Genomic DNA, 26,508 nt, shown 5'->3' on the forward strand with positions numbered 1-26,508 from the left:
TGTTTTTCATTTTTGGCCTAATCCTCGGGTTTAAAGTTCAGGGCTGCAGGTAAGGGGCAGAGTGGCAAGGCCAGTACAAATGGTAACGTTGGCAAGGAACCCAGCTGGCATTGGCAGGAGCCCGTGCCAGGGTGTTACAATGCCTGTGTCTTGCTATCCTGGCTCTCTCTTTCTGGTTTTCTTTCTTTTGGTAGGTGTCCTGTGGGATACACCGGGGACAGGTGTCAGCAGTTCGCAATGGTCAACTTCTCCAGTATGTCTCTTTCTTCTATTTCTTTTCTTCCCTGGTGACTGACAGTCTCCCCCATGGGAGGGATGGGGCCTCGCTTAGCTAGACTAGTGGGGGACATGGGGTGCTGGGCTCCTCTTGGTCCTCAGTGCTCACCAGAAGCCTGTGTGGAGGAGACCCAGGCACCCCTGCCACCCCCACCTCCAACGTCACTGTGCTGCCTGGGCGCAGTAATGCCAAACTCTCCGTGCAGCTGGCCGAGCCTGCTCAGGCCCCCGCACTGCCTCTGGTGTCAGGCAGCCCGGCCAGCTGCGAGCCCCCACCTGCCTCTGGCGGCCTGTTGGAGGATGTCAGCTGCCGATGCAGCCGGGAAGGAGTGTGTGCATGTGTGTGCTGTGTGCTCAAGAGAAACGAGTTCTCGGAAAGCCTGTCTTCGGATCAGGCCGGAGTTGGTTTTGGTTCGATTCTAGGTAATGGGGGAGAGGAGAAAGGGGGCTGAGGGAGAACAGGTCCCGTGGCAATGGTTTCCATAGTGACCAGAGACGGGAGACATTTATGTGGCTACGGGATGGGGTGGAGGGGTTGCCGTGGATGCCAAAAGGTAGAGGGACTGAGGAATCAAGAGATAATTGGTGACGCCCTCCAGGCCCTCTGTGGTCTGAGTCCCCACCCAGGCGTTCATTCCCTTCCATTCTTCCGCTTCTAAGGTTGGAGCTTTCTGGTGTGCAGTTTGCTGGGGGGAAAAATAAGTGAGCCCTGCAGCGGAAGGATCGGGCCATAACTGTGCTTTTATTGGAGCTAGGAGCAGTTCCCTTCAAGTGCCACCAGGTGGAGGTGGAGCAGAGCAGAAAGCGACAGGCCGGCCATGGACTCCGTGTTTGGGGCCCAACGGTCTGTTGGCCTGTAAGGCAGGACATACTCCTGGTCCACTAGGCCCCGCTTGCACTCCCCCCAGCCTCCTTCTCCACAGGGAGGACAGCTGCATCCCACGAGGATGGAGGGACCACAGTGATGGGCCCTGGGCATGCACGGCTAGAGCTCCAGAAGAGGCTGAGGGCGAGACCCATGGGGCTGTTGAGGTAGCCCTTGGACAAAAAGCTGCTCAGGCCACAAAAGCCTAGAAAATGCTACCCTCTCCCTCCCCTTCAAGGAGCCTGGAAGCCAAGACTTGGTGAGGATAGTAGAGGCCCCAGGGAGGTAAGGGCGGGTCGGCCCAGATGGTCAACTATCTTAACAGAGTGTGGGAGGCAGCACTCTCCTCAAGCTCCTTCCTTTGGAAGCCGGAGAGGAAGGCCATGGGGACGAGAGCAGAGCCTGTAGGCAGGGCATGTGGCCCTACAGAATTCTCCAGAGCCCAGGCTCCAGGAAGACTTGCAGAGTCAGATCCAGCCCCACTGGAGGACTGTAGGTCAGGAGGGGCCTCCATATGGGACAGAGCAGCCAGGCAGACCACGGCGGGGAGGCAGTCAGGGCCTATTCCTTCTCACCTTTAGGCCCAGAGCCCCGCTGGCCTATGGGGCTGCTCTGGACAGCGAGTCCCAGCCCTTCCTGAATCAGAGCAGCAGAGCCTCTGGAACTCGGCCACTGGCCAAGCTTCTCTGCCAGCTGGGCTGCTTCAGCTTTCAGCTCAGATCTGCTGGGAGGGTCAGCAGGGCCCCAGGAGCTCAGAAAAGAGCCTGCAAATGTAGGCCCAGGCCTTCCTGCCTCATGTTATCAGGATCTCTGCTGTTACCTTATTAGCTTTGGGTAAAGGATTTATATTCTTCAAGCACTTTGCCCAGAGCACTTCATGCAGCACTCCATAGATCATTATTAAAAGGCAGTGGAAGATGCTAGTTTAAGTGTTCAGGCTTTGGATGCAGATAGACCTGAATAAAAATGCCAGCTTCTGAGCTTACGAGTTCTGGGGCCTCACTTAACCTCTCAGTGTTTGTTTTTGCATCTGTAAAATGGGGATAACAGCATTCCTGCCTGTAGGATTGCGGTGAGGATGAAAAGAAGTGATGCATGGGAAGGGCTTAGCAGAGAGCCTGCCGCGGCGGTCTGAGAGCAGTTTGGGCAGGAGGGCCGGCACCAGTACCCTGGACGCTGACCTCCGGCTTTGGGAGCCCTGCTCACTTCTCCACATGGTCACTGTGCTTAGGACTAGCCAATCAGGCTGGCTCAGAGACCCCATGGGCAGGATTAGCCATGGTTTAGCCACAAGAGACTGGAGAGCTGGCCTCCACTCTCCTTTCTGCCTCCTAATTTGCTGTGTGACCTTAGGAAAGTGTTCGAGCACCACTGGGCCCCAGCTGCCTCATCTAATACAATAATCAAAGGTGGGCCCAGACCAGCTCTATGAACCACAGTCTTCCTAGTGTCCCAGGTACTGCGGTCTAGCTAGGCTGTTCTCTTAGGAGGCAGGGCTAGATAGCCAAACAATGTGAACTCTCTCAAGCTACCTGGAGGGCCCCACAGGCCACAGGTTTGATTACTCAGGGAATGTTGCCCCTGAGGACTCTGAGTTTGTCAAGGTTGTACTATCTACTTAGCACAGGGAGAGGAGTGGACTCACTATGCCTATGGTGACTCTCACTCCAAGCAATAAAGCTGCAAAGAAACCACACTCGAGGTCACTCCCAACCTCGCCTTTAATAGGAGCGCACAAAGGGCTGGGACTCGTGCTTCAGGGGTGTGGTCTCTGCATGGAACTGGGGGTCAGAGCCCCGGATCTTCCTTGATCCCCTTTTAGTCAGAGCCATCTCGGCCCCTGGCTCTGAGCCACCCTGCTCTCCTGCCCTTTTCCAACTGCAGAACCCTCTGGAATCCCTATGAATAGGAAGCATAAAGAGACCCAGGGGTGGATAATGCCCAGGACTTCCCGCTGATGTCCCAGTGCTCTACAGGGGATGAGAACATCAGAACACAAGCTCACCTGCTCCCTGATCTCGCTGAGCTTGCTGTGTGCTTGTGGGGAGGCCATGCATGGGTCCTGCACCTGTGCCAAGCCTCACGCCGCTCACACCTGACCCCTCGCTGTGTGCAGGCACTTTAGACAGATGAACAAAGGTCATGACTTGCCCACGTCCACACAGCAAACTGGCGGCAAATCTGAGCCCCAGGGCCTGCAGTCAGGAGCTGGCTATTACATGACAATGGTAGGCGAGGATTTCAGGAACACTGTTGAAGTTTCTGGGCTCCCACCCCAGTCTCTGATTTCATTGGTCTGGATGACTCTGAAGCACAACCTGGTTGCAAGCCACCCAAAGATGCCATGGTCAGGCCTATGCCCGATGTAACAGATAAGAGACTGAGAAGTAGGTAGACGGGGCAGGCTTGGGGCCACACCCTTGGGCACGGCCCTCTTCCCTGACCCGTGGATGGCACGGGCATTTCCCTAGCACATTTGCAACATGATCCCACACTAAAGAGTGCAGTTGGCCCCCCACTTAAGGGGCACAGGTGTTCCACAAGTGAACCCACTTGTCTCTCTCTCTTCAGAGTTGCAGTTTGCTTTGCTAAGTTGTGAAATCCGGCTCGGACCTTGAGGCCCAGCGCCTGATGGTTTCTAGGGTGTTGGGAGTGTCAAGTGGAGAAGTGACCTGCCAACTGGAGCTTCTTCCTCTCCCCACTCCTGCTCCCCCAAATTCCAAGTCTCCGTGCCCAGGCTCCTAGTAGGTCAGCAGGAGGCCAGCTGGGCCTGTGGGGGCAGGACAGGGGCAAGGGGCCAGTCTGATAGCCCCTTCTGAACAGAAAAGTGAGCTCCATGAATGAACTGGGGACTGAGAAAGCTGTTTCCAGGAGGGGCTAGAGAGCGCTGAAGGCCTGGCACCGGAACTGGGAGGGGGAGGATGGAGACTCTTCAGACCTCCACCCCCACTCACCTTTCCTCCCTGGGGACATGTGCCAACTGACTCTTACGCCTCTGCCTCCACCAGGTACTAACCCCACAGCTCATCTCTAAAGAAACTGCCCTGCCTGCTGATCCTAACATTTCCTCTCTCCACCCCTTTCAGGGGCTTTTGGGGACAGGGTGCCAGGGAAGGGGCTCAGGAAGCTGGGAGGGGACACCACTAACCTGCTTTCACCTCACAGGCTGGCTGCTGGTGTCTGAAGAGTCCTGACCAACGTTTCTCTCTCTCTCTCTCCCGCCCTCGCCCTCCCCCATCTCTCTCTGTATCTCTCCCTCCACCCCTTCCCCTCTCTGACCCGCCTCTCTTCTGCACTGCCAGAGCACCTTGGATTTGAACTAAAGGGTACGGAGCCTTCATTTATCACTGAGTGCTATCCACACAGCCCTCTCCACAACCTCTGACACCACGTGTGCTAGATGTGTGGCTTCCTTTCCAAAACACGGAAAAGGGATCATTCCAAAACTCTCCCCTGTCCCATCGAGATGTCCAATCATAAACTACTTCGATTTGGGAGAGACAAGAAAAGCTCACGAAAAGCAGGGCACCCCGGGAGTAACGCCATGGCCCGGGTGTGTGGTAGTGCCCCCTTGCCTGGGGCCGACGGCCAGGAAGCCTCCAAGGGGAGGGGCCCCCTGAGCTGTGTGCGGTCCAGTGGGTTGGCCCCTCAAGAGTCAGTGTCTGGAAGCCGCAGCACGTCGGTTTAGAGAGTGTGCAGAGAGGCAGCACTTTCCACTTAACTGTGCTTTCCCTGCCTTCTCCCGTTTCCATCTCCATTGCTTTTCATCCTGCACCAGGCTGGTGGCCGAGAACACTGTTTGTCCTCTGCCCCCTACCCTGGGTCGGCCAGGCTTTGCCATCCGCTTGAGGCTGTCACCCCCTCCATGATCTGTCCCCACGATGGCACGTGTGTTCGTCGGTAAACAAGGGTCTAGGGTGGGCTGGCCTCTGGCGCCTGTCCTCCTGCCCCCGCTCAGTGGAGAACCTTACCTCCCTCCCACTCCCGCCCTCGGGGCCCTGGAGGCTCCTCGGACAGGAAGGCACTTTGACGGGTCGGGCTGTCCAGCTCTCTGGCTTGTGCCAGGGGGCCCCACCCTGCCTCAAGTGTCCAGACGTTTTACAGGAGGAAGGATAGAGGGGCTTGGAGGGGCCAAGGCTTCTGTGGTGGCAGACCTCAGACATGGTGTGGAGCCGACAGTTGTGAAAAGGCTGTTCTTGAGGCAGGTTTGGGGAGAGCCTAGCGTCCTGAGCACCCAGCCCCCATCAACTGTTCTCAGTAGAAGCTAGAGCCAAAAGTCTGTGTGTGAGAGTGTGTCTCTGTTGACTGTGGAGGGGTGAGCTGAGGAGAGAGGCTGAATCTGGGTGGTGTCTGTGTGGGGGTGGCAGGGTGCACAAGGGTGAATCTGTGGGGGCGTGTGTGTGTGGTGTGCAGGTGAAGTGTTTGTGCCTGTTAGGTCTCTCCATGCAGGACGTAAGCGCGCAGAGGGTGCAGTGGGTGCTTTCAGCTGAGGGTTGAGTGCTGTGCCGCGGGAACTGTGAGGGTGCGGAGGTGAACGTGAGCCTCTATAAACGTGTCTGTGTCTGTCATGATGGTCTGTACATTCATTAACTCTCCAACTCAACAAACATCTGCTGAACCCCGAGTTCACCAGTCTGGCGATCCAGCACCCAGAGTCCCTGTCTTCCTGGTGCTCAGATTCACAGGGTGGGACAGACAATAAAACAAACTGGAAAGCTGTCAGGCGGTGGTAAGTGCTATACAGAAAATACAAGAAGGTAATGGGATAGCGCCTAGCTGGGGTGGGAGCCGGCTTAGCTGAGGAGTCAGGGAAGACTTGTCCAATGAGATGACATTTAGTGACATGAAAAGTAGCCAGCCCAGCAGAGAGCTGAGCGGGGAGAGTGTGAGGCAGGGGCACAAGTCAGGGATGGTGTGGCCGGAGTGGGCTTGCCTCCCTCAATGGACGCGGAGACTGCCCGCAACTCTGGCGCACAGTACACTGAGTGTGTGCAGGGAACAGGACCACAGTGAGATCTAGGGAGAAGGGTGGATGGAGCTGGGTAACCGGGGGCCTCATAAGCCATGATGAGGCTTTGAGTTGTATTCAAGCTGCTGTGGAAGCCACTGTTAAGTTTTTAAGCATGAAGTAAAATGATTTGCTTTATGGTTGTTAATCAATATGGCTTTTGGCTGCAAAACAGACTAGGTTGATGTTTGGGGTTGGTGGGGAGAAGCAGAGGAACCAGTCAGGAGGTGACTAGCTGTCCAAGTGAGAGATGGCGTCATCTCAGACTAAGCTGAAGTGGTGGAAATGGCAAGAAGTGGTCAGATCCAGGATCTACTTGGGAGGGAGAGCTAATGGATCAGGTACCAGGGGAGGTGGGAAGGAAGGGGCCTGAGCAACCAGAAAGCTGGGGCTGGCCCTGAAGAGATGAGGAGAGCAGGGAGCAGGGTTGGCAAGAGGGATCAGTGCTCGTGTGGGGCATAGCCCTTCGATGTAGGAGACTGGAGCTCAGGGAGAAGTCGGAGCAGGAGATATAAATTTGAGTCAGCTGCATACAGATGGCGTTTAAAGTCTGAGTCTGGGTGAGATCACAAAGGGAAAGAGGGCAGGTGGAGAAAAAGAAGCCTGAGAGCTCTGGGCCCTTCTGCCTTGCAGCCCACACAGAAGAGGAGGAAGCAGCAACTGAGACAGATAGCCAGCGAAGGGGGAGGGAACCCAGGAGAGAACAGGAGTGGGCCCAGCAGGGGGCCTCAGCGGACAGGTTGTCTGCCACGCAACCAGAGTGGTCTCAGAGGAGTGACAGAGACAGATGTCTGAGTGGATAGGACTGAGGGGTGGAAAGGGAAGAAAACTGGAAGCAGGACCACCACCGAGCTCTGAGATGGGGGTTTGGGGCAGAGGGCTGTTTGTCCACGAAGCTGTACAATTGTGTGTCGATGGACATGATTGCACGTACATGTGTATGCACGTGCACATGTGCTTCTCTGGGTGTGTGTGTGTGAACACGTCTCTGTGAAGGGGCCTGTCTGTGTATCAGATAGGCGCAGTCCTTTAGGCATGTGTGTCTGGGGGCTCCGTTCCCCCAGGTGTTTGCTGCTGGGTATACACCTGCCACAGGAGGCGCAGCAAGCCTGAGGGCTAGGAGACACTTCCCAGGGCTCCACCAAAGCATTGGGGTCCTGCTTTCACTTACCCTGTGTTGGCGGGAGAGGAGCGATGCGGAAGGGCCAGCCAGCAGGGGCGGGTGGGCGTCTGGGGTGTGTGCCTTGATTATGGCCGGTACTGTCACCTTTTTCCTTTCCTTCCTCCTGCTTTCTCTGTTCTAGAAGGGTAGAAGGCGCTCCACCAAGAAGTGGGAGGCGGAGGGGCTAGCCGGGTCTTTCGGAGGGCTTTGAGGCCCAGCCTAGCTCAGCTCCTAGAAAGGGCGAGGCTGTACCTGGGGCTCAAGGGCTATGCTGCCACCGGTGGGCTTCTCACAGCCAGAGACTGGGAGGGCGGGCGTGGGCCGGGGCCGCAACCCTGACCGGGCTGCCCATGGGGAAAGACGAAGGCCTTTCCCCATGGGCCTGGTCTGCTTTGTCCATCCCTGGGTCAGATGTCCTGTCACCAGCCCCAAACAAGTGACTCTCCGCCTTCCTAGAGAAACTGCAGTAGCAAGCCAGGCATCTGCCTGGCGTTGCCGTGTTCCCAACAGAAAGAGCAGCTCCCCCCAGCCCATCAAGGTTCTTTGCAGCCACCAGGCCATAGTGGGACAGGCCAGGGCTGCGGGCCAAGCTGTATTGCCCTCCTCTGTGGCCCTGGGAAGTTTGCCTCCATCCCCCCCACCCCGTCGCCCTGCATTTTCCACTCACCATGCCCTGGGCAGGGCGTGGGGTTCGGGAAGGTGTACTGGGGCATGGTCATGGTGTGCCCAGATCCATGAGCGGGTGGAGTTCAGGGGAGCAGACGGCCATCCAGGAGCGGGCAGCGGGGAGGAGACTGCTGGGGAGGGGAGGCGGGAGAGGAACTGGGCAGAACCTGAGCTGGAAAAAGCCCAAGGCTTTGGGGGCAGGGGGTGTCTCTGCGCCACTGTCGCCACAGGTCCACCTCCTGCCTGGCCCCCTCACATCTCGTGCCCCTGCAGAAGCCGAGGAGCTGTACCAGAAGAGGGTTCTGACTATCACTGGCATCTGCGTGGCTTTGCTGGTTGTGGGCATCGTCTGCGTGGTCGCCTACTGCAAGACCAAGTGAGTGCGAGGTGCTCAGGCCAGGGCAGGCCAAGCCAGGGTGGGCCTCACAAAGCTTCCTTTGTGAGGACAGGCTCCCCTCCCCGCTCCACCTGTGGTGCCTACCCACGCCCCCCCCACCACGCCTTCATACTCCCCAGTGCCCTCTGCAGGCCCTGTAGGGCTAAAGGGCTGGGCCGAGAGGCAGGGACAGAGGGTGGGAAACAGGCCTCAGGGGACTGAACAGGAATGGTCACAAGCATAGGCATTGTAAGAAGGCAGATCTGGGTTTGAATCCAGCTCTGTCGTTTCCTGTGTGACCCTGAGCAAACTGCCGAAGCTCTCTGAGTTCTCCTATAAAAGGGCAATGACCTAGCACAGACCTGGGAGGATGCTGTGTGGAGCGTCTTCCCCGTCCAGTGAGCACAGGTTGGGTGGTGTTAGAGGCGGGGAAGTGCAGAGGGCAGGGCACATTCCCACAGGAAAAAGAGACCTCACAAGGCACTGCCTGGTCCCGCCTGGGAGCAGTCCAGGCAAGAACACAGAGAAGGTGGGGTTGGGCCACCCTCGGGCAGAAGAAAGGTGGGGGAAGAGCTGGGGACAAAGGAAAGAAAAGGGCAGAAAGGGGCCTGGGCAGTTCTAGGGGAGGATCAGCTATGTTTCTGGGGCATAAGCAGGAGTCCAGATAGCACCATAGGGCATTGAATGCCAAGCTAGGGATGCTGGGTTTATCCTGCAGGTTTAACAGGGAGCCAACAAAGGTTACAGAGTGATGCAGTGCAGAAAAATGGTAGGTTTGTCACATTCTTATGTGGAGAGCAAGAGTCTGGGCAGAGCTACCATTTGGAGGACTGAGCCTCTGGGTCTTGAGTCCTGTTGCCTCCTACATGGGATCTAAGGCCCTGCTAGCCTTGTGCTGGATGAACCCAGGACCAAAAAGGTCAGAGGGGAGGAATGGAGGGAGTTGGGACTCAGGGAGGGGAGACTGGGCCCAAGTAGAAAAATTGAGGCCATGAATTAAAAAGCGAGCCCCCCCCTGTGTGAACCCCCACTGCACTTACTCATTTTCTCAATAAACTGTCATTCAACGCCTGCTGGACACCAGGTCCTGTAACATGGCCGGTGCCCTAAGCTAGAGGTCCAGTGTCACAGGACACATTTCAGGGGCACCTGAACTCAACTGGAGGGCAGGGAGGATTTCCCTGAGGAGGAGCATTTAGGCTGAGCATCCCTGAGAGATGAGCAGGGAGAGACAGAGGATGCGTTCCTGTTGGCTATAACAGTGAGTGCAAAGGCCCAGGGGCCAGGGAGGGCAGGCACAGCAGAGGATCCGAACCAAGCCCTCCAAGGCTGCAGCAAGGGTGGGAAGAGGCCAGTGAGAGGCGGGGCTGGGGGGAGAAATGGGAACTGAGGGCCAAGGAAGGGTTTTAAACAGGGGAGTGACATGATTAAGACCCATTGATTACAAAACGAAGGTAATGAGCACTTAATATAAACCACAGTAAAGTAGCCCCATCCCCAGGCCTCAACTCCTGACCACAGCGCTCTGTTTCATTTCCTTCATAACACTTTGCTGAAAGTATCTTGTTCCTGCGATTATGTGTTTAGCATCGGCCTCCCCTACTGACCTGCAAGCCCCCTGAGAGCAGGGACTCTGTCTGTCTCCTTCTCTGCTCCAAAATAGCACCTGGCACATAGTAAAAAGCCAATAAATACCAAATGAACGAATGAGTGAGTGAGTGGGCCAGCACTGTGCTTGAATATTTACCTATTCTTAATCCTCAGCGGTATTTGGGGTGGGTAAATGATCACCCCATTTTACAGATGAGGAAAGTGGAACATGGAGAACTTAAGTAACTTGCCCAGGGTTACGCATCTAAAAAGTAGCGGAGTTCTACTCCCTCAGCAGAGCCAAAGCCCGTTACCACTACGCTCAGGTCCTCCTGACTTCAGGCTGGGGGCGATGGTGCAGGGGGCAGACTGGAGGGGCCCTGGCTGAGGGCAGCCTAAGCACGGCACAGCAGGGGCCGCCGCAGCCGGGGGAGTTCTCACGCTGTGTTGGGGCTACGCCAGGCTGACGCACGCTTCCCCTGTGCAGAAAACAGCGGAAGCAGATGCATAACCACCTCCGGCAGAACATGTGTCCAGCCCATCAGAACCGGAGCCTGGCCAATGGGCCCAGCCACCCCCGGCTGGACCCGGAGGAGATCCAGATGGCAGATGTGAGTGGTGTTCCCAGGTCCCCCTCTGAGCCCTCGTGGTGCAGTCAGCCTTCTCATGCCCCTAAAGGATGGGCCAGGGCAGCAGCCGGCCCCTCCCGTGCTCAGCCTTGCTTGCTAGGCTTACCAGGGTGACTGGCCTCTCTTTGCCCACTTCTTTACAGAAGGGCAGTGGGGGGCGATTTGCAGGGGCCATTGCTGCCCCAGCACCAAGTCAGTGATCCCCCCTGACACTATCCTGGCACCTAGTGCCTCACTTCCCCATTCCCACCAGAAAGGAGCGCCGACTCCATCACCCGCCACTAATTGCTGCCCAACTCTCTGTTCCAGTATATCTCCAAGAACGTGCCAGCCACAGACCACGTCATCCGAAGGGAAACTGAGACCACCTTCTCCGGGAGCCACTCCTGTTCCCCGTCTCACCACTGCTCCACAGCCACGCCCACTTCCAGCCACAGGTGGGCACCACCAGGGTCCCCATATAGATGTGCAGACTCCTGTCCCTGCACCCGCAGAGAGCGAGGACGCATGGATCACACACCTGCCTGGGGACACACACAGAAATCCCCAACCAGGCTGTGTATTGAGGGTCCCTCTGAGTGAGAGGATTGAGGTGGGGACCTCCGAATTGGAACCCACTGCCAAACATTCGTCCAGACGCTCAGGGGGCCAGATTCCCTTTTCCATCTAAACCAGCCCCAGAAGAACAGCGGCATCTCTGCACTCCCACCTAATAGTTTTGTTTGGACCCCATTAGCACCATTTTCTCCGGCATAAAGTGCCAACTACTCAACCGCCCAAAGCTTTTTAATGCCCTCTCCTGGATTTGCACACAGGAACCTAGTCCACCTGAGCTTCCTTCTCTCCAGAGGTGGGGAGGCCTGTCCGCACAGGCACAAAGCTCAGAAATAACACGGCTGGCCGCTTTCTTCCCTGGGGACCAGCATGCCGTAGGCGGGACCCCATGTACTAGCCGCTGGGGCTGGGCTCCCAAGACAAATGGCTAAGGGCCATGGGAGGGGAAGAGCCAAGGCTGGGTGGTGAGACGGGGTGCAGGGAGGAAAGGACGGGGCGTGTGCCTGCTGCAGTCTACCCATCCGCAGGACCCAGCCCTCCTCCTCCCTGTGTGGGGGCTGGGCATGTGATACTGCACAGCAGCCCAGGGTGGACGGGGCCACGAGCTGAGGGAGGCTGAGATGGAGTGAAGAACCAGGGAGGGGTGGGCCTAGGACCATACCTGCTGTGCCGCCCTGCCCCTTCAGGACCTTCCCCCTCACCCCTCCTGGTTTCTTCAGGCACGAGAGCCACACATGGAGCCTGGAACGTTCTGAGAGCCTGACCTCCGACTCCCAGTCGGGCATCATGCTGTCGTCAGTGGGCACCAGCAAGTGTAACAGCCCAGCCTGCGTGGAGGCCCGAGCACGGCGGGCAGCAGCCTACAGCCTGGAGGAGCAGCGCAGGACCACCGTACCACCTTACCACGACTCCATAGACTCCCTGCGTGACTCTCCACACAGCGAGAGGTCAGTTCCTACCCCACGGCCTGTGTCCCGCCTTGGCCAGGGAGCTGGCACCACTAACCCAGGAACGACCCTCAGGGCACTTCAGGGACATCCCAGTTTTTAGGTGCACGAACAAGATCTCTAAAGGATCTGCCCAGGGTCATCACCGTGTTAATGACAGACTGGGTTTACAGCTGGGCCAGTGGACTCTGGTGTGCAGTGACTGTCTAATTTAATTGTCCTATTAGCACACCTTTCAGAGTAGAAGATGTTGTTCGTAATTACACTGAAACATCCGGAACAAAGAGGGTTTGTCCCAAACAAACCAGAACATATGGTTGCCTCATCCTGCTGTTACCTAGGTGCCCCATGTCCCAGCAGGAACAGAAAGACACCAAGATGGAGCAAACTGGAGGGGGGGAGGAGAGACTGTCTGTGAGGAAACTGACCGGTGTGGGATGGCCATGAGCCAAGAATGACTGCAGGCCCCGGCAGTATCAACGGGGCCCTCTGGGTCAGGACACCATTGGACTCCCCAGCAATTGATGCAGCGAGAACCAGCAAACTCCCCTCTTTCCTGAGCCCAAGCCAGAAGTCACAGGGGCCAGGCCCCTTCCTTGCTCAGCCCTCAAGTGGCCTTTGGCAAGTGTGTTCTGTGGGAGGAGAGCAGAGTACCAGGAGTTCCAGGCCGGGGTGGAGGGAGAGCAGATGTTCTTCTACTCTCAACTCAGCTTACTCTGTGCTGTCTCCATGCTCGGCATGGAGCCTGCCTGGGCATCCACCTGGCTCTTGCTCCAGGGGAGTTCCCGGCCATGGGCACAAACCACTGAGGCTCACAGCTGCCTATATGGAAAGTGCTAAGCATAGGACACCCAACCAAGGTAGAGAAACCCAGCATGACTACAGGCTGTGGGAAACAACCAGGTTTTCCCAAGGCCAACCTTTCCAAATCCAGTTCCACCACCTGTGTGATTTGGAGGGGGTCAATCATCTCTGTGCCTTTGTTTCCTCAGCTGTAGAACAGGGAGAACAATGCTTGTCACCATGGTTCTTGTGCCGGGCATGAGAGATCACTTGCACAAAGCTCTTTGCCTCCCACCTGGCATGGAGCTGAAGCTCCTTAGGTGTGGCTGTTGTTACCAGTAGCAAAAGGACTCCTTAATGGTTCGGAGGTAGAGAGATGGGTAAAGCACCGGGGGAACGCCTTCAGCTGTGCTAGCAGAGGCACTTTGGAACTCAGCTGGTGAGTGAGATGCCCGGAGCAGAGCGAGCTGTGGGGAGAGGAACAGGCGGGCTGGGCCCGCTGGGTGGGTGATAGACCTGGGCTTCTATTTAGGGGTGAGCTTCAGGTGGGTAAGCAGAACTGTGACTTTAAAGGGTTGCTCTGGGGACTGCATAGCATGAAGGAGGAGAGAGCCTGGGGTAGGGGATGACCAGAGTAAACACCTAGGCCCAGGCTGTGGTGGCATGGGGCGGGACGTGGCCCCAGGAGAGGGAGAATAGGTACAACGTGGTGGTTAATTGGGTGTGTGTGAGAGAGGGAAGAGAGGAGAGGCAGGTAATTCAGAAAGAGAGTAACGGGGACTCCAGAGAGCAGCGAGGTGCCAGCTGTACAGTGTGGAAGAGGCATGGAGGTGGCTGGTCCCTGCACTGAAGTGGCCAAATGTTGGCCAAGACGCTGGTGGACTTCAGCAAGGGGGGTGTAGAGAAAGAAAAGGGACAGGTGCCTGGGACCCTGACTGGGATATAGTACCAAGGTACAACTTTTGGAGGAACAGGTGGCCTTTAGCCCCGAGCAGGGACACTTCAGTGAGTGGTGTCTTGGTAACTGTCAGCCCTGGGCTGAGGATCCTGGGCTGAGGTGTGAGCAGTCATTTCCATAAGGCAGCTTTTAACTTCAATGTAAGAAAAAGTATTTCCCCTATTGAAGCCATCAGCCATGGGATGAATTTTTCCTGCAGGAACACTGAATCCAAGTCACAGGGGTGGCTGAATGGGGACTAGTGGCTTCTGGAATTGGGCAGCATGAATCCTGGTTTTTGCCTACCCTCTGTTCAAATCCCACCTCAACCACTTCCCTGGCTGTGTGAACCTCTAGTGACTTAAATGTTCTGAGTCTCAGTCTCTGCACATGCCATATGGGATAACATAGGGTCTTACAGAATTAGTGTATCAGATGAGATCGCACATGTCGAATGCCCCAGCCTGAGCCTGACCCAAAGTGACCGGTTCAGGAATACCGGTGACTGAGCGTCCCCTCAGCAGAGGGCCATTCACGGAGGCTTATCGAGGGTCAGGCAGGCATTGGGCTATACCATCCCACTGATACATTTATGGACTTGTGGTTTATCCCCGCTTAACAGATATGGAAAATGAGGCTCTGAAAGGTTAAGGCAATTGCTTAAGGTCACTGAGGAGTACCCCCATAGTTCTCGCAGGCGTGCATGATCTGTTCCGCCCCAGCCTCTGGGCCCCAAGCCCACACTTTCGCCTCTCCCCGCAGATACGTGTCGGCCTTGACCACACCTGCACGCCTCTCCCCGGTGGACTTCCACTACTCGCTGGCCACGCAGGTGCCAACTTTCGAGATCACGTCCCCCAACTCTGCGCACGCTGTGTCGCTGCCGCCGGCCGCGCCCATCAGCTACCGCCTGGCAGAGCAGCAGCCGCTCCTGCGGCACCCGGCGCCCCCCGAGCCCGGGCCCGGCGCCGACATGCAGCGCAGCTACGACAGCTACTACTACCCCGCGGTGGGGCCGGGGCCGCGGCGTGGCGCCTGCGCTCTGGGCGGCAGCCTGGGCAGCCTGCCCGCCAGCCCCTTCCGCATCCCGGAGGACGACGAGTATGAGACCACGCAGGAGTGCGTGCCCCCGCCGCCGCCACCGCCCCCGCGCGCTCGCGGTGCGTCCCGCAGGACGTCGGCGGGGCCCCGGCGCTGGCGCCGCTCACGCCTCAACGGGCTGGCGGCGCAGCGCGCACGCGCGGCGCGGGACTCGCTGTCGCTGAGCAGCGGCTCCGGAGGCGGTTCGGCCTCAGCTTCGGACGACGACGAGGACGACGCGGATGGGGCGCTGGCAGCGGAGAGCACGCCTTTCCTCGGCCTGCGCGCAGGGCACGAGGCGCTGCGCTCGGACTCGCCGCCACTGTGCGGGGCGGCGGACAGCAGGACTTACTACTCCCTGGAAAGCCACAGCACCCAGGCCAGCAGCAGACACAGCCGCGGGCCGCCCGCGCGGGCCAAGCAGGACTCGGCGCCCCTCTAGGGCCCGCCCTCCCCCCTCCCCTGTCTTTAAGGAGAAGGGAGACCACCGACTGGAGAAAGGAGGAAAAAAAGAAATAAAAATATTTTTATTTTCTATAAAAGGAAAAAGGTATAACAAAATGTTTTATTTTCATTTTAGCAAAAATTGTCTTATAATACTAGCTAACGGCAAAGACGTTTTTATAGGGAAACTATTTATATGTAACATCCTGATTTACAGCTTCGGAAAAAAAAAAGAAACAACAAAAAAAAAGAGAGATGGGCCAATTTTTTGACTCTTTAATAGAAACCTATATTGTGGTGCCTTTTGCTGTACGCTAATCTGGAGCTCCTGGAGAAAAGTCTGGGTTGTGGGGTGGGGGTGGGGGGCATGTAGGATCCCAAGCTGGTGGGGATGAGAGAAAAGGGGCAGAGAAGAGGCTGCGGGGTTGGGGGAGGGGGCGAGGTGCCGGGCAGTGATGGATTGGCCCTTTGCCCCCTTGCAAGATCTCGAGTCCTGGGTCCTCTGAAGAAAGACTAGGGATCCTAGGCTTGGAGCTAGAGTTGGGTCAGGTCACGTCCAGAGGGAGACTAAGGCCCAGCGACAGCAACCTGAATGGGGAGGGGGCCTCCCCACTCCTCACAGCTGCTAAAGGAGGGGGGCACTGAGAACCAGGTCTTCCCAACAGTCCCCACCCCAGGGAGGGGGCAGCTCTGCCAGGGCCCCAATGTTCGAGGCTCCTCCTCCCCCATGGCCTCCAGGACGCCCCTCGTCCTCTGCAGCACCTTCGTTTACAGGTCGTCTTTTCTATTTTACGCCTGCATGTCCTTTGCATTTCAGATTCTTTAGATTGGATGCATGGTCACGCTGGGACCGAGAAGAGCCACTGGACAGTCTATTTGATCCCCTTTTAGCAATAAAGTAACACCATTTCCTTCTCAGTCCAACTCCCAGCCTCCAACCCACCTATGACTTCCACTCCCTCTCCAGCCCCGTCCTCCCCACTCCCCCCCGCCCCGCAAAACTGGGTCCACTGCTAATTTGTCAAAAGATAATTGTTTAAAAGATATCCCAAACAAATGGGAACCCTGTCCTGAATTGTCCAAACACCTGACTGTTGACACTTGAACATTTTTATATTATAAATAAAATCAGAAATAACTCATGTTTGACTGTGTGTGCCTAGCCCCTAGGTGAGGAGAGCAGACAGAGGATGAAGACCTGGGGTGGAGATGGATGGATGATGGTGTGGAAGTTGGAGAGGGCCAGGGTAATCCCTGGGAGGAAAAGACACTCCCTCCAATCTCCCTGGCTCCAGTTCCCAGGACAGGCTCCAGCCCTCCTCCCTCTTCCAAGAACATTCACAAGGTATCCCCTCTGGCTGCTGGGGAACCTGGCCAAGGGGCTGATGCAAATTAGTCTGCTTCAAGCTCAGCCTCAGAACCCTGGCCCAGTTCCTGCCCCGGAGCTACAGGAGCTGGACTGAGGCAGCTGTTCCAGGCCGAGGCGGGTGAGGAGGGAAGGATTGTGGGGTTGGCACTGGGGCAGCTGAGGCAAGATGACCCTTGGGGCCTCAGGCCTGTCACCGGCAAAGTCTGGACATGCAAGGTGGATAATGGGTACCCTCAGCTGCCAGGAAGACCACAGCTGCTGCAGCTTGTAAGCCCACAGGGTGTTACACTTTGCCCAACTGTAGACCCCTCAGAGCTAGGGCTTGTCTAAACCCGTAGTCCCTGATGAAGAGTACATGATTTCAGGCACGGAGAAGGCAGAGGAGGTCCAGGGTTAAGAAGCCTTTGCCCTCATTGATTAATTTATTAAACCAGTGCCCAGCACCAGGAGCCATTAGGTTCCAGCCCAAATGAGGAAGTCTTCTATCCAAATTGCTCAGGTGTTTGACTTGTGTGTGCATGCATTCAAATGCCCCCGGGGTGTGTCTGGACAGTTCTGAGGCCTTACAGATGGGAGGGACAGAGATTGAGGATGGAGAGAACTTAGGTATCAACAGAGCCTGAGTTCAAATTCCGTTCTCCACCCTTCACTAGCTGTGTGATTTCTCTAGGCTGCAGTTCCCTTGACTGAAACGGTGATGCTAATACTTCCAAGGGCTATTGTGGAAGTTACATACATAAAGCACCCAGTACAGCTCCTGGCACGTGATAAAGGCATACCTCAAAGATATGGCAGACTCACTTCCAGACCACTGCAATAAAGCAAGTCTTGCAACAAAGCAAGTCATAAACTTTTTGCTGGTGGAGGGTCTGGCCTTCAATTTATAAAACATGCAACATCTGTGAAACACAATAAAGCAACACGAAATAAAATGAGGTATGCCTGTAGGCGCCTGTTAATAGCTCATTTGATGATGGTGATGAGGACATCCTGTGCCTTGCATTCTTAAATCACACAGAACGGCAAAACCTGAATGAAAGGAAGGTTATGGAGAAAAATAAATAATAAAGTCATTGTATTCATTGTGGGTCACTGGAAAAATAAACACATTACAAAGAAACAAAAATAATGAACTAAATGCTACATAAACCTGCAAATCACTGACCCCCATCTGATATTTTCATTCAGATCCCTCTACTGGCTTCGAGTTTGCTGTTGGCTTTTAAATTTTCTAAAAGCCAGTAATTCCTCTATGTGACCCCAAGTTATTAGGAATGACCTTTTGGTGAACCCCTTGACCTTTTCATGACCCCAACTAATTAGGAATGAACTCTCAGTGAACCCATTGACCTCTCCATGACCCCGTTCAGTGTCCTCATTTAACCTTTCTGAGAAGAAGTTGCTGTTACTTTCTAAACTTTTAGTCAGAAACCACCTCCATGACCCCAATGAACCCATTGACCTCTACATGACCCCAACTAATTAGGAATGAACTCTTGGTGACCCCATTGACCTTTTCATGACCCCAACTAATTAGGAATGAACTCTTGGTGAACCCGTTGACCTCTCCATGACCCCGTTCAGTGTCCTCATTTAACCTTTCTGAGAAGAAGTTGCTGTTACTTTCTAAACTTTTAGTCAGAAACCACCTCCATGACCCCAATGAACCCGTTGACCTCTACATGACCCCAACTAATTAGGAATGAACTCTTGGTGAACCCATTGACCTTTTCATGACCCCAACTAATTAGGAATGAACTCTTGGTGAACCCATTGACTTCTTCATGACCCCATTCAGTGTTCTCAATTGACCCTTCTGAGGGCCTAGTTGCTGTTACCTTCTAAACTTTCAGTCAGAACCTACCAATCTCTATGCGACCCTAAGTAATTCTGAATAACTGATAAACTTGTTCGCCTTCACATGACCCTATTTGGTGCCTTCATTATCTGCTCTGGATTCTAGGATACCTGCTGAGAGTCTAAGGTCAAAACCTTGACTTTTTTCTCATCATTGCAGCCACGCATTCATTTCACAGGTGTGAAAGGGACCTGGGAGCAGGTGTGGCCAGAGAGGCACTTCTCTGCTCTGCCTCTCGAATTTCTATGCAGGGCCATCTTTAGTATGGCTTGTCAGGAAGAGGTGTAGTCCAGTTAAGTGACTTCCTTACTATCACTCTGTCCTCAGGAGCACTTAGGACATTCGGGTGACTTCCTGAACCGTCTTTTTCCCTGCTCCTCCAATTCGTTCTTCTCTCTGCCAGGTCGTTTTTTGCTTGTCTTCCTAGCCCTCCCAGAGTCCCAAAGGGGGATGGTGACTGCCTGTCTTCCTCCTTTCTAGACTGTGAGCCCCATGTGGACAGGTAGCTGCTCAATACTTTTTTCCCCACAGCATCCCCAGCACCCAGCACAACGCGCAGCACTGTTGACTTTCATTGAATGAGAGGATGAATGCTCAGCTGTCAAGGAGCCAGCCTCCAGGAGTCTCTGAGCTGCGGCCACCTCCCAGAACCAATAGGTGGCGCAACCACTTACGGCATCTCACCTGGGGTTCTCCAGCCCCTGGATTTGGACAGTCCTGGAAAATGGGCATTACTTTAGGGGCAGCAGTTGTGTGGTGAACATAATGGTCCATTAGAATGCAGGAAAGAATATTAGAACTTTGATTTAGATTTATTTTCATCTCATCTTTTTTAAATTTCTATTTTTGTGTATGTTTTATAATGTACATAATATTTTAGTACAGGAGTACATGTATATAATTTACAATAAATAATGATACAATTAAGAACGTGAACTAAAATTTTTTTTTACTGCTGGGAGGCACAACTAGTGCTCAGGGAAGCACATCTGTCGGCAGCAGAGAGGCCTTGCTCCTCTGCTTTCACTCACCTGCCCTCAGGAGATGGACAATGGGAAGCTGACCCCAAAAATCAAATGACCTTTGAGACAGTATGGGGAAAGTACAGACAGTTCTCTATATTGCCACACTGCTCTTTCAATTTCACTTAAATGTCCGTTTAACTCCCCTCAGCAAAATGAAGGGGCCAGATGGTTTGAATGTAAAATACACTTCAATTGATCCAACTTAAATAATCTGGATTTAACTCACTACATCTCTTCATAGACTCACATGTACCCTGCATCAAATGTGAGTGGGTTTATAAATGTTGGGTGCTTAGTCCCAAGGTTGAGTTATTAATGAAATATGTTACCAGTGAGGTCAAATTGCTGACCAAACTACAGTAATCTGTTTAAAAATTAGAAAGGGTTTACTCATCGCACCTGCACTGAGGGTGCCTTCAGCCCCACCAATTGTCTGAGTGCAGCGTTTAAAGGGTGCTAGTTTGTGATCATCGTGTGGCAAATTTCTTTCTTCCCAGACGTGTCCTTAGCATGTCTGAGTCACTAGAAGAGTGAAAGAAATATCGGCCTAAAAAAGTCAGCAACTTGTCATTTCACCTTCTCCCAAGACCAGGGACTAACGGCTTCCATTACCTTCCGCCACCAAACATCTTTGGGCTTGTTGACAAGTGGCTATTTGCAAGGCAGAGTGCCTTTTATTCCTGTAACAGTAGATCTGAACAAGAGGCCACCTCTGGAGCTCAGAGACCTGGCAGCACCAACATAAAGACCAAAAAATAAACAGAGCCACGGTCCCATCCCATTCACACCATGACTGATACCTGTGGGAGAGATGGGGTGGCGCGCACACACACACACTGTCTATTTATTCCAAAACATCAACTGTAAGAGCAACATAAGTCACAGGTCAGCCGGAGGAGGGAAAAAAGGGAGCGAGAGGAGATCGGCACTATCTCTGCCTTCCCTCCCGGGGTGTCGGGGCCACCAGGGGGCCAGATAGCAGCCCTGAATGAGGCTTTTCCTTTATCTTATTTCATCATCTAACTGATAACACAATTCCAAAACCATCTTTAAAGGGGGTCCTTATATATATATATAGATATATATAATTCCTATATATATACATTTCTGTTCATATAAAAGAAAGCAGTAGTGGCCTCAATGGATGGAAGGTGAGGTGGACGCACACGTGGGCAGAGACAGCTTGGCATGGAGAGTCCCGGATTGTTGTGATGTGAGACAGGGAGAACAGCGTGTGATTCCGGAGGTTGATGGGTGGAAGGAGAGAGGATAGTGCTGGTGGTCTGCAGACCTGCTGCTGGTCAATTCAGAGGACGGAGGGGAGAAAGGGTGGGAGTCCAAGGTGAGTCCTGGAGTCAAGACCTGCCCTCAGAAACAACAGAGATGAGGGAAGAACTTGTAAGAAGACAAGGGCCTCAGAAGTCAACTGCCCTTTCTGCTCCACCAGTGAGATGGTATCTAGAACATGCACACAGCCGGCCTACAAAATGAGGCTCCACGGTGGAGAGGGATTTAAGGGCCGGTGAGAGGGTATGAGGTCCAGAGAAGCCCCAGGATGTAAAATCAATGCCATGAAGAGCATCTCCATGTCCTTGGCCCTCGGGGCTCTCCGCACCCCTCTGGCTGCCCGCCAATTGCATGGAGCTGGTCCAAGTGGCCCCTGGCTGGACTTGTGCTCTCTAACCCCTCCGGGGGCATTTGCCTGCCTCTGGGGCCTGCCCATCCATGCCAGCTAAGTATCAGTTCCAGGGGCATCCTTCATGGCTTTGCTGCCAGTCACAGTTCCGTGGCCCTGGCTGAGGGCAGGGCTTGAGTGTGTCTTTCGGAGGGAAGGGTCATCCCCTTCCAGGGCGGCCAGCCGGGCCTCAATCCGCTCCAGGTCATCTGAGCCCACTTTGATTTTCATAGCCAGGAGGTGGATGTAGGTCTCATAACGGCTTTTCTAGGAAAAGAGCAGAGAAAGGCCAGAAACAAAGTCAAAAGACAACAAAATGTGAAAAACTATTTGCATCTTAGATGACAAAAGAATAATTTCCTTAATGTTCAGAGAACTCTCACAAATCAATAAAAAGGAGATAAACAACCCAATAAAAAAAAAAATAGGCAAGCACAGGCAACAAAAGTAAAAATAAACAAATGGGATTACATCAAAAATTTAAACTTTTGTGTATCAAAGGACGCAATCAATAGAGTAAAAAGGCAATCTAAAGAGTGGGAGAGCCCTGGCTGGTGTAGCTCAGTGGATTGAGCTCTGGCCTGAGATCCAAAGGCTTGCAGGTTTGATTCCCAGTCAGGGCACATGCGTAGGTTGCAGGCCAGGTCCCCAGTAGGGGGTGTGTGAGAGGCAACCACACATTGATGTTTCTCTCCCTCTCTTTCTCCCTCCCTTCTCCTCTCTCTAAAAATAAATACATAAAATCTTAAAAAAAGAAAAAACTCCTACCAAGAGCCCAGTCAAAAAAATGGACAAGGGGCTTGAATAGAAATTTCTCCAGTTATACAAATAGCTGATAAGCACATGAAAGATGTTCATCACTAATCATTAGGGAAATGAAAATCAAAACCATAATGATCTACCTCATACCCATTAGGATGGCTAGTATAAGAGAGAAAAAAAACCCACCAGAGAATTCCAAGTATCGGTGAGGATATGGAGAAATTAGAACCTTTGTGCACTGTTGATGGGAATGTAAAGTGGTTTTTAACCACTGTGGTTTTTAACCTTCTGATCTCAAAAGATCAGAAAATAACATTACTGTATGACCCAACAATACCACTTCTAGGGATATATCCCCCAAAATCGAAAGCATGCATACCCATGTTCATAGCAGCATTATTCACAATAGCCAAAAGTTGGTAGCAACCCAAACATCCAGCAGAATGGATAAACACAATGTGATATGTATATACAATGGAATATTACTCAGCCTTAAAAAGGAAAGAAATTCTCGCATGTGCTACAACATGGATAAACCTTCAGGATATTACACTAAGTGATGTAAGCCAGTCACAAAAACTCAAGTTCTGTGTGATTCCAGTTATATGAAGTACCTAGAGGAGTCAAATTCATAGAGCTAGAAAGTAGAGCTGTGGTTGCCAGAGGCCGGGGGTGGGAGTAGGGGTGGGTTGAGGAGTGTTTAATAGGAAGAGAGTTTCAGTTTGGGAAAATGAAAAAGTTCTGGAGGTTGGTTGCACCAGAGTGTGAATAGACCTAACACTACTGAACCACGCACTTTAAAATGATTAAGATTCATTTTAAATGGTAAATTTTATGCTATGTGTATTTTGCCACACTTAAAATTTTTTGATACAAATTAAAATAGCAGTAAGACACCACTTGTTAAACCTATCGGGTTGGCAAAGATTAAAACATTCAATAATGGCCAGTGTTGGTGAGCGCAGGCAGAGCGAGGTAAATTCACAAGCTACTAAATGGCTTGTGAATTAGTAAACATTTAGGAGGGAGGCTTGACAGCGTCTGAGGGCCTTGACACTGAGCTTCAGGCCTCACCACAGCCGGGGGAGGCTGGGGTCCTGGAACAAGCGGGAAGTAAGAGTCAGGGAGCTCTGTGCTTGCCCAGCTTCTGCACATGAAAAGGCCCTTCATTGCTGGGTTTCACCTGCCCTCCCCAACCACCTCCCCTCCTGCGCTAGTCAAGCCAGGCAGAGTGAGAAAGACCAGGGCAGTGCAGCTACAATCTAGGAATCTGGCCCTGGGGCGAGGAGCCTGGCTCCTGAGCTGCTTTGCTCTGTCACCTCAGGCAAGGGATCTGACCTCTCCAAGCCTCAGTTTCCCTGTCTGTAAAATGGGGATAATAACAGAACTCATTTTACAGAGCTGATATAAGGATTGAATCAATTAATGCAAGGCAAGTGATAAAAATCACACCCGGCAATTTACAAGAGATCAGTCCGCTGTAGCATTTGCCACCACCATTTTTAGGTTGCGGCAGAGTGGCTCTGAGAAGACTTTCAAAAGCTACAAAGCTTCATGTTATTCAAAAGGCCAGGATCTAGCCTGGGAACGCTCCACCCTCCCTGAAACCTCAACAGAAAATCAGTGTGGAAATCTGGAGACTGAGATTGCTGACTACCTGCCCTTCCTGCTCTGGAGGCTTCCTAGTTCAGTCCCCGCCTGTCTCTCCGTCTGTCCACTCCCATGTGCAGGGCAGTCCAAAGGCCGGTCCAACATGGACAAGGGGTTGGTTCCGCCTTCCTCCCCCAAGCCAACCCCCATCCTTCACCCAACAAAGGCAATACTCAGTCAGCTGCATTTGCAAAGCATCGTGAGGCAGAATCAGGGTAGTGGACAGAGAGAGACAAGATGGAGGGAAGGGAGAGCTTAGAAGGAGAGACTAAGTTGCTCTGCTTAAGAAACATGGGAAAGAGGAAACGAGATAAAGGCGGGAGAGTCACAGGGATAGGGCTTGCGCGCTCTATCTCTTGGCTGGGGAAGCTTCCGGAGAAGCTGGGCCTGTGGGAATGGAGGCGAGGAGGGGCTTGGAGAAGACTGAGGGGGCTGGGGGATGGGGGGGTGTCTGGTGGAGCCCTGCTAGTGCTCTTTGAGAGACACAAGGGAGGGCACAATTGTTCAACAAATGACAGCCGGACTGTGCAGACCAGTCCCACAGGAGGCCATGCATGGTCCATGATTGCCTCAGGGGAGCCGCCAAAGCGGGGAACCCCCAAACTAGGAGCTCCGGGCTAAAGAATGATGCTGGTGGGGGGAGGGGAAAGATGGGAGCTGGCCTCCTCTGGGCCCAGCCCTGTCCTTCACAGTCTGTCCCCCAGGGGGCCCACCTCAAACGTGAGATAGTGCTCCTTCAGCCGGCTCTCCTCCGCCTCCTTGGATTTGTGGCCCCTCTCCACTGGGTGACGCCTGTGCTCGGCCAGCTCTGCAGTCACCTGCCTCAACTTATTCTCATGAGAACGCAGCTGCTCCTCCTGCAGAGACAAGTCCTGGGCTGTGAGGTCCAACTCGGGATGTCATAGAGTGCGTCTAACCCTGTCCTGCCAGGATCTGCTTCGCCACGAGGAAACTGAGAACTGTCCAGGGTCATCGCTATGCGGGGTAGGGCCAGGCTCTGGATGTGCTGGTGTGCGCCACCTTATTCCCCGCTCCTTGCTCTCGGTGGCATCAGCTCTCCTAGATACCTCCCAGCAGGCTTGGGAGATGAGAGACCCTCCTGCTTGGAGTGCATGTAGACACTCCCTGACATAGATACACAGTCACCCAGGCATACCCCCGCTCACCTGGACTCTCACGCGTGCACACAAACACACTGGACCAAGGGCGGCCTGGTCTCGGCTCTCCCTGACTCTGTACGACGCACACATTCTTTTACACTCATGCCAGACACACATGATGGTTGCAGACCCAGGACGACACCAAAAGACAGGCAAAGACACTGTCACACAGACAAGAGCAGGCACACATCCCACCCACCACTCTACAGCCACACCGCTTTGTGCTATGTGGACCTGGGCTGGGTGCATGTGTGTGCACGGATGTGAACACGTGTACGGTGTGGGTGTGTGTGCACTGAGTGGGAATGTGCAGGAGCTCTGGGCAGAGGCAGCAGCCCAAGGAGCTCAGCAGAGAGACCTGGGACAAGGGCCAGCAGGAAAAGGGCCAGCAGCGGCCAAGGCAGGGAGAAGCTCCTCCTGCCCTCTTCCTCCCCAGTAGTGGTCCCCCATTTAGCCTTTCCCCCAAAACAAACAAACAAAAAAAAACCCCTGAAAAATTGGAGTACGGATGAATTGGAGTTTTTTTAGGATTACAATAACACATTCAAGGGTAGACGACTGGACGAAGGGTCAGCTGAGTCTCCCTATCCCTGGCTCCCTATGACACACACATTTTCTCACACCCATGCCCAAACATACATGATGCCCACAGACCCACCATCTCGCCCACAGGATGCACCGCCACTGGGATAGAAGCGCACCCATGCCACCCCGCCACAGCGCTGCCGGGCCCGTGTGGTACGTGGCCTCAGTCTTCCCATCTGTAAAGGGACTGGGGTGCAGTGGGGGTGGAAGAGAATATCTCTGCCCCTTTGCCTTGTCTCTGAGCCCAGGACGCTGTGCAGGAGCGGAGGGGAGGGCAGTGGAACGGGGTGGCGTGGCGTGGCGTGCGGCAGGCCCTGGGGAGGCGGAGCTGTGACCCCGGGCGCTTGTACCTGGCACAGGCGAGTGGTGCAGGAGGGCAGCAGGGGCCGGCAGAACTTCTTCATGGAGCTGACAGCAGCTGGGAAGGCCGGGGCTGAGAAGATGGCAGCCACCAGGTTGATCCTAAGGATCCAGGACAGCATTTCTTCTTTGCTCCTGGGGACAGGATGGGAGGGGAAAGAGTGCTGGTTTCTCAAAATAGGGCTCCCTCTTCTGGACCCAACCCCCAGTACCCAGCATGAGCCTGGCACAGAGAGCACAAATGCCTCCATGTAGGGGGGCAAAGGAGTGAGGGGGGAAGCAGGGTGAGGGCTGGGGAGGCCTGGTCACATCTCTGTAGGGAGCGCCCTTCTGTCCCAGCTCCCAGGCAAGACTTGGGTTTTCAAGCAGAAATAAAGCGGCCAGCTCCAGAGCTAATGGCCACAGAGCCAGAGAATCCTAGAGCCAGCTGGCCCGGGCCATTAGCGGCAGCTGGTCGTCCTCACCATTTAGCCGGGCACATACACGCCCACCCTGAGAGCTGTCTACTAGCCTCTCCCGTAGGAAACAGGAAGTCACAGGATGGGGTACAGGGCAGTGGATGGAAGGCCTTACAGAGAAACTGGAGGGCGAGTCTTCCCCATCCATTCCCCCCTCCCCTACTGAAGGGGAAGGATGGTTCCTCCACTCCATCTGCCCCATGTGTGGGGAGTTCAGCGTGCACCTGGAGGGTCTGTTAAAGCCCGATGCTGGCCCATCCCCAGAGAGTCTGATTCAGCAGGTCTAAG

The 26,508-nt window shown here is 54.1% G+C and overlaps 2 protein-coding genes across 9 annotated transcripts in view; one reads left to right on the forward strand and one right to left on the reverse strand.

Moving 5' to 3' along the window:
- The window catches only part of NRG2 (neuregulin 2), a 171,815-nt gene extending 156,180 nt beyond the window's left edge, over positions 1-15,635 (forward strand). For 4 of the 6 annotated variants that reach the window (XM_054568349.1, XM_054568350.1, XM_054568352.1 and 1 more), the window contains 5 exons: positions 8,251-8,353; positions 10,431-10,554; positions 10,882-11,009; positions 11,847-12,074; positions 14,557-15,635. In XM_054568349.1, the coding sequence (XP_054424324.1) occupies positions 8,251-8,353; positions 10,431-10,554; positions 10,882-11,009; positions 11,847-12,074; positions 14,557-15,316 (1,343 nt within the window). In that variant the 3' untranslated portion in view covers positions 15,317-15,635. Of the gene's footprint in view, positions 1-194; positions 254-4,443; positions 4,468-8,250; positions 8,354-10,430; positions 10,555-10,881; positions 11,010-11,846; positions 12,075-14,556 lie in introns of all 6 variants that reach the window. The other 2 variants (XM_054568353.1, XM_054568348.1) reach the window with 2 other exon arrangements.
- A 3,767-nt stretch (positions 15,636-19,402) lies between these two features.
- PSD2 (pleckstrin and Sec7 domain containing 2) overlaps positions 19,403-26,508 on the reverse strand; it is a 42,968-nt gene continuing 35,862 nt past the window's right edge. For all 3 annotated transcript variants that reach the window (XM_054567963.1, XM_054567960.1, XM_054567962.1), the window contains exons 13-15: positions 25,753-25,897; positions 24,371-24,514; positions 19,403-21,512 (exon numbers count right to left, since the gene is read on the reverse strand). In XM_054567963.1, the coding sequence (XP_054423938.1) occupies positions 21,303-21,512; positions 24,371-24,514; positions 25,753-25,897 (499 nt within the window). In that variant the 3' untranslated portion in view covers positions 19,403-21,302. The remainder of the gene's footprint in view (positions 21,513-24,370; positions 24,515-25,752; positions 25,898-26,508) is intronic.

The sequence above is a fragment of the Pteronotus mesoamericanus genome, unplaced genomic scaffold, assembly GCF_021234165.1.
Source record: "Pteronotus mesoamericanus isolate MK-2021 breed Mesoamerican mustached bat unplaced genomic scaffold, CSHL_Meso_final contig_2, whole genome shotgun sequence".
In the NCBI taxonomy this organism is placed as follows: Eukaryota; Metazoa; Chordata; class Mammalia; order Chiroptera; family Mormoopidae; genus Pteronotus; species Pteronotus mesoamericanus.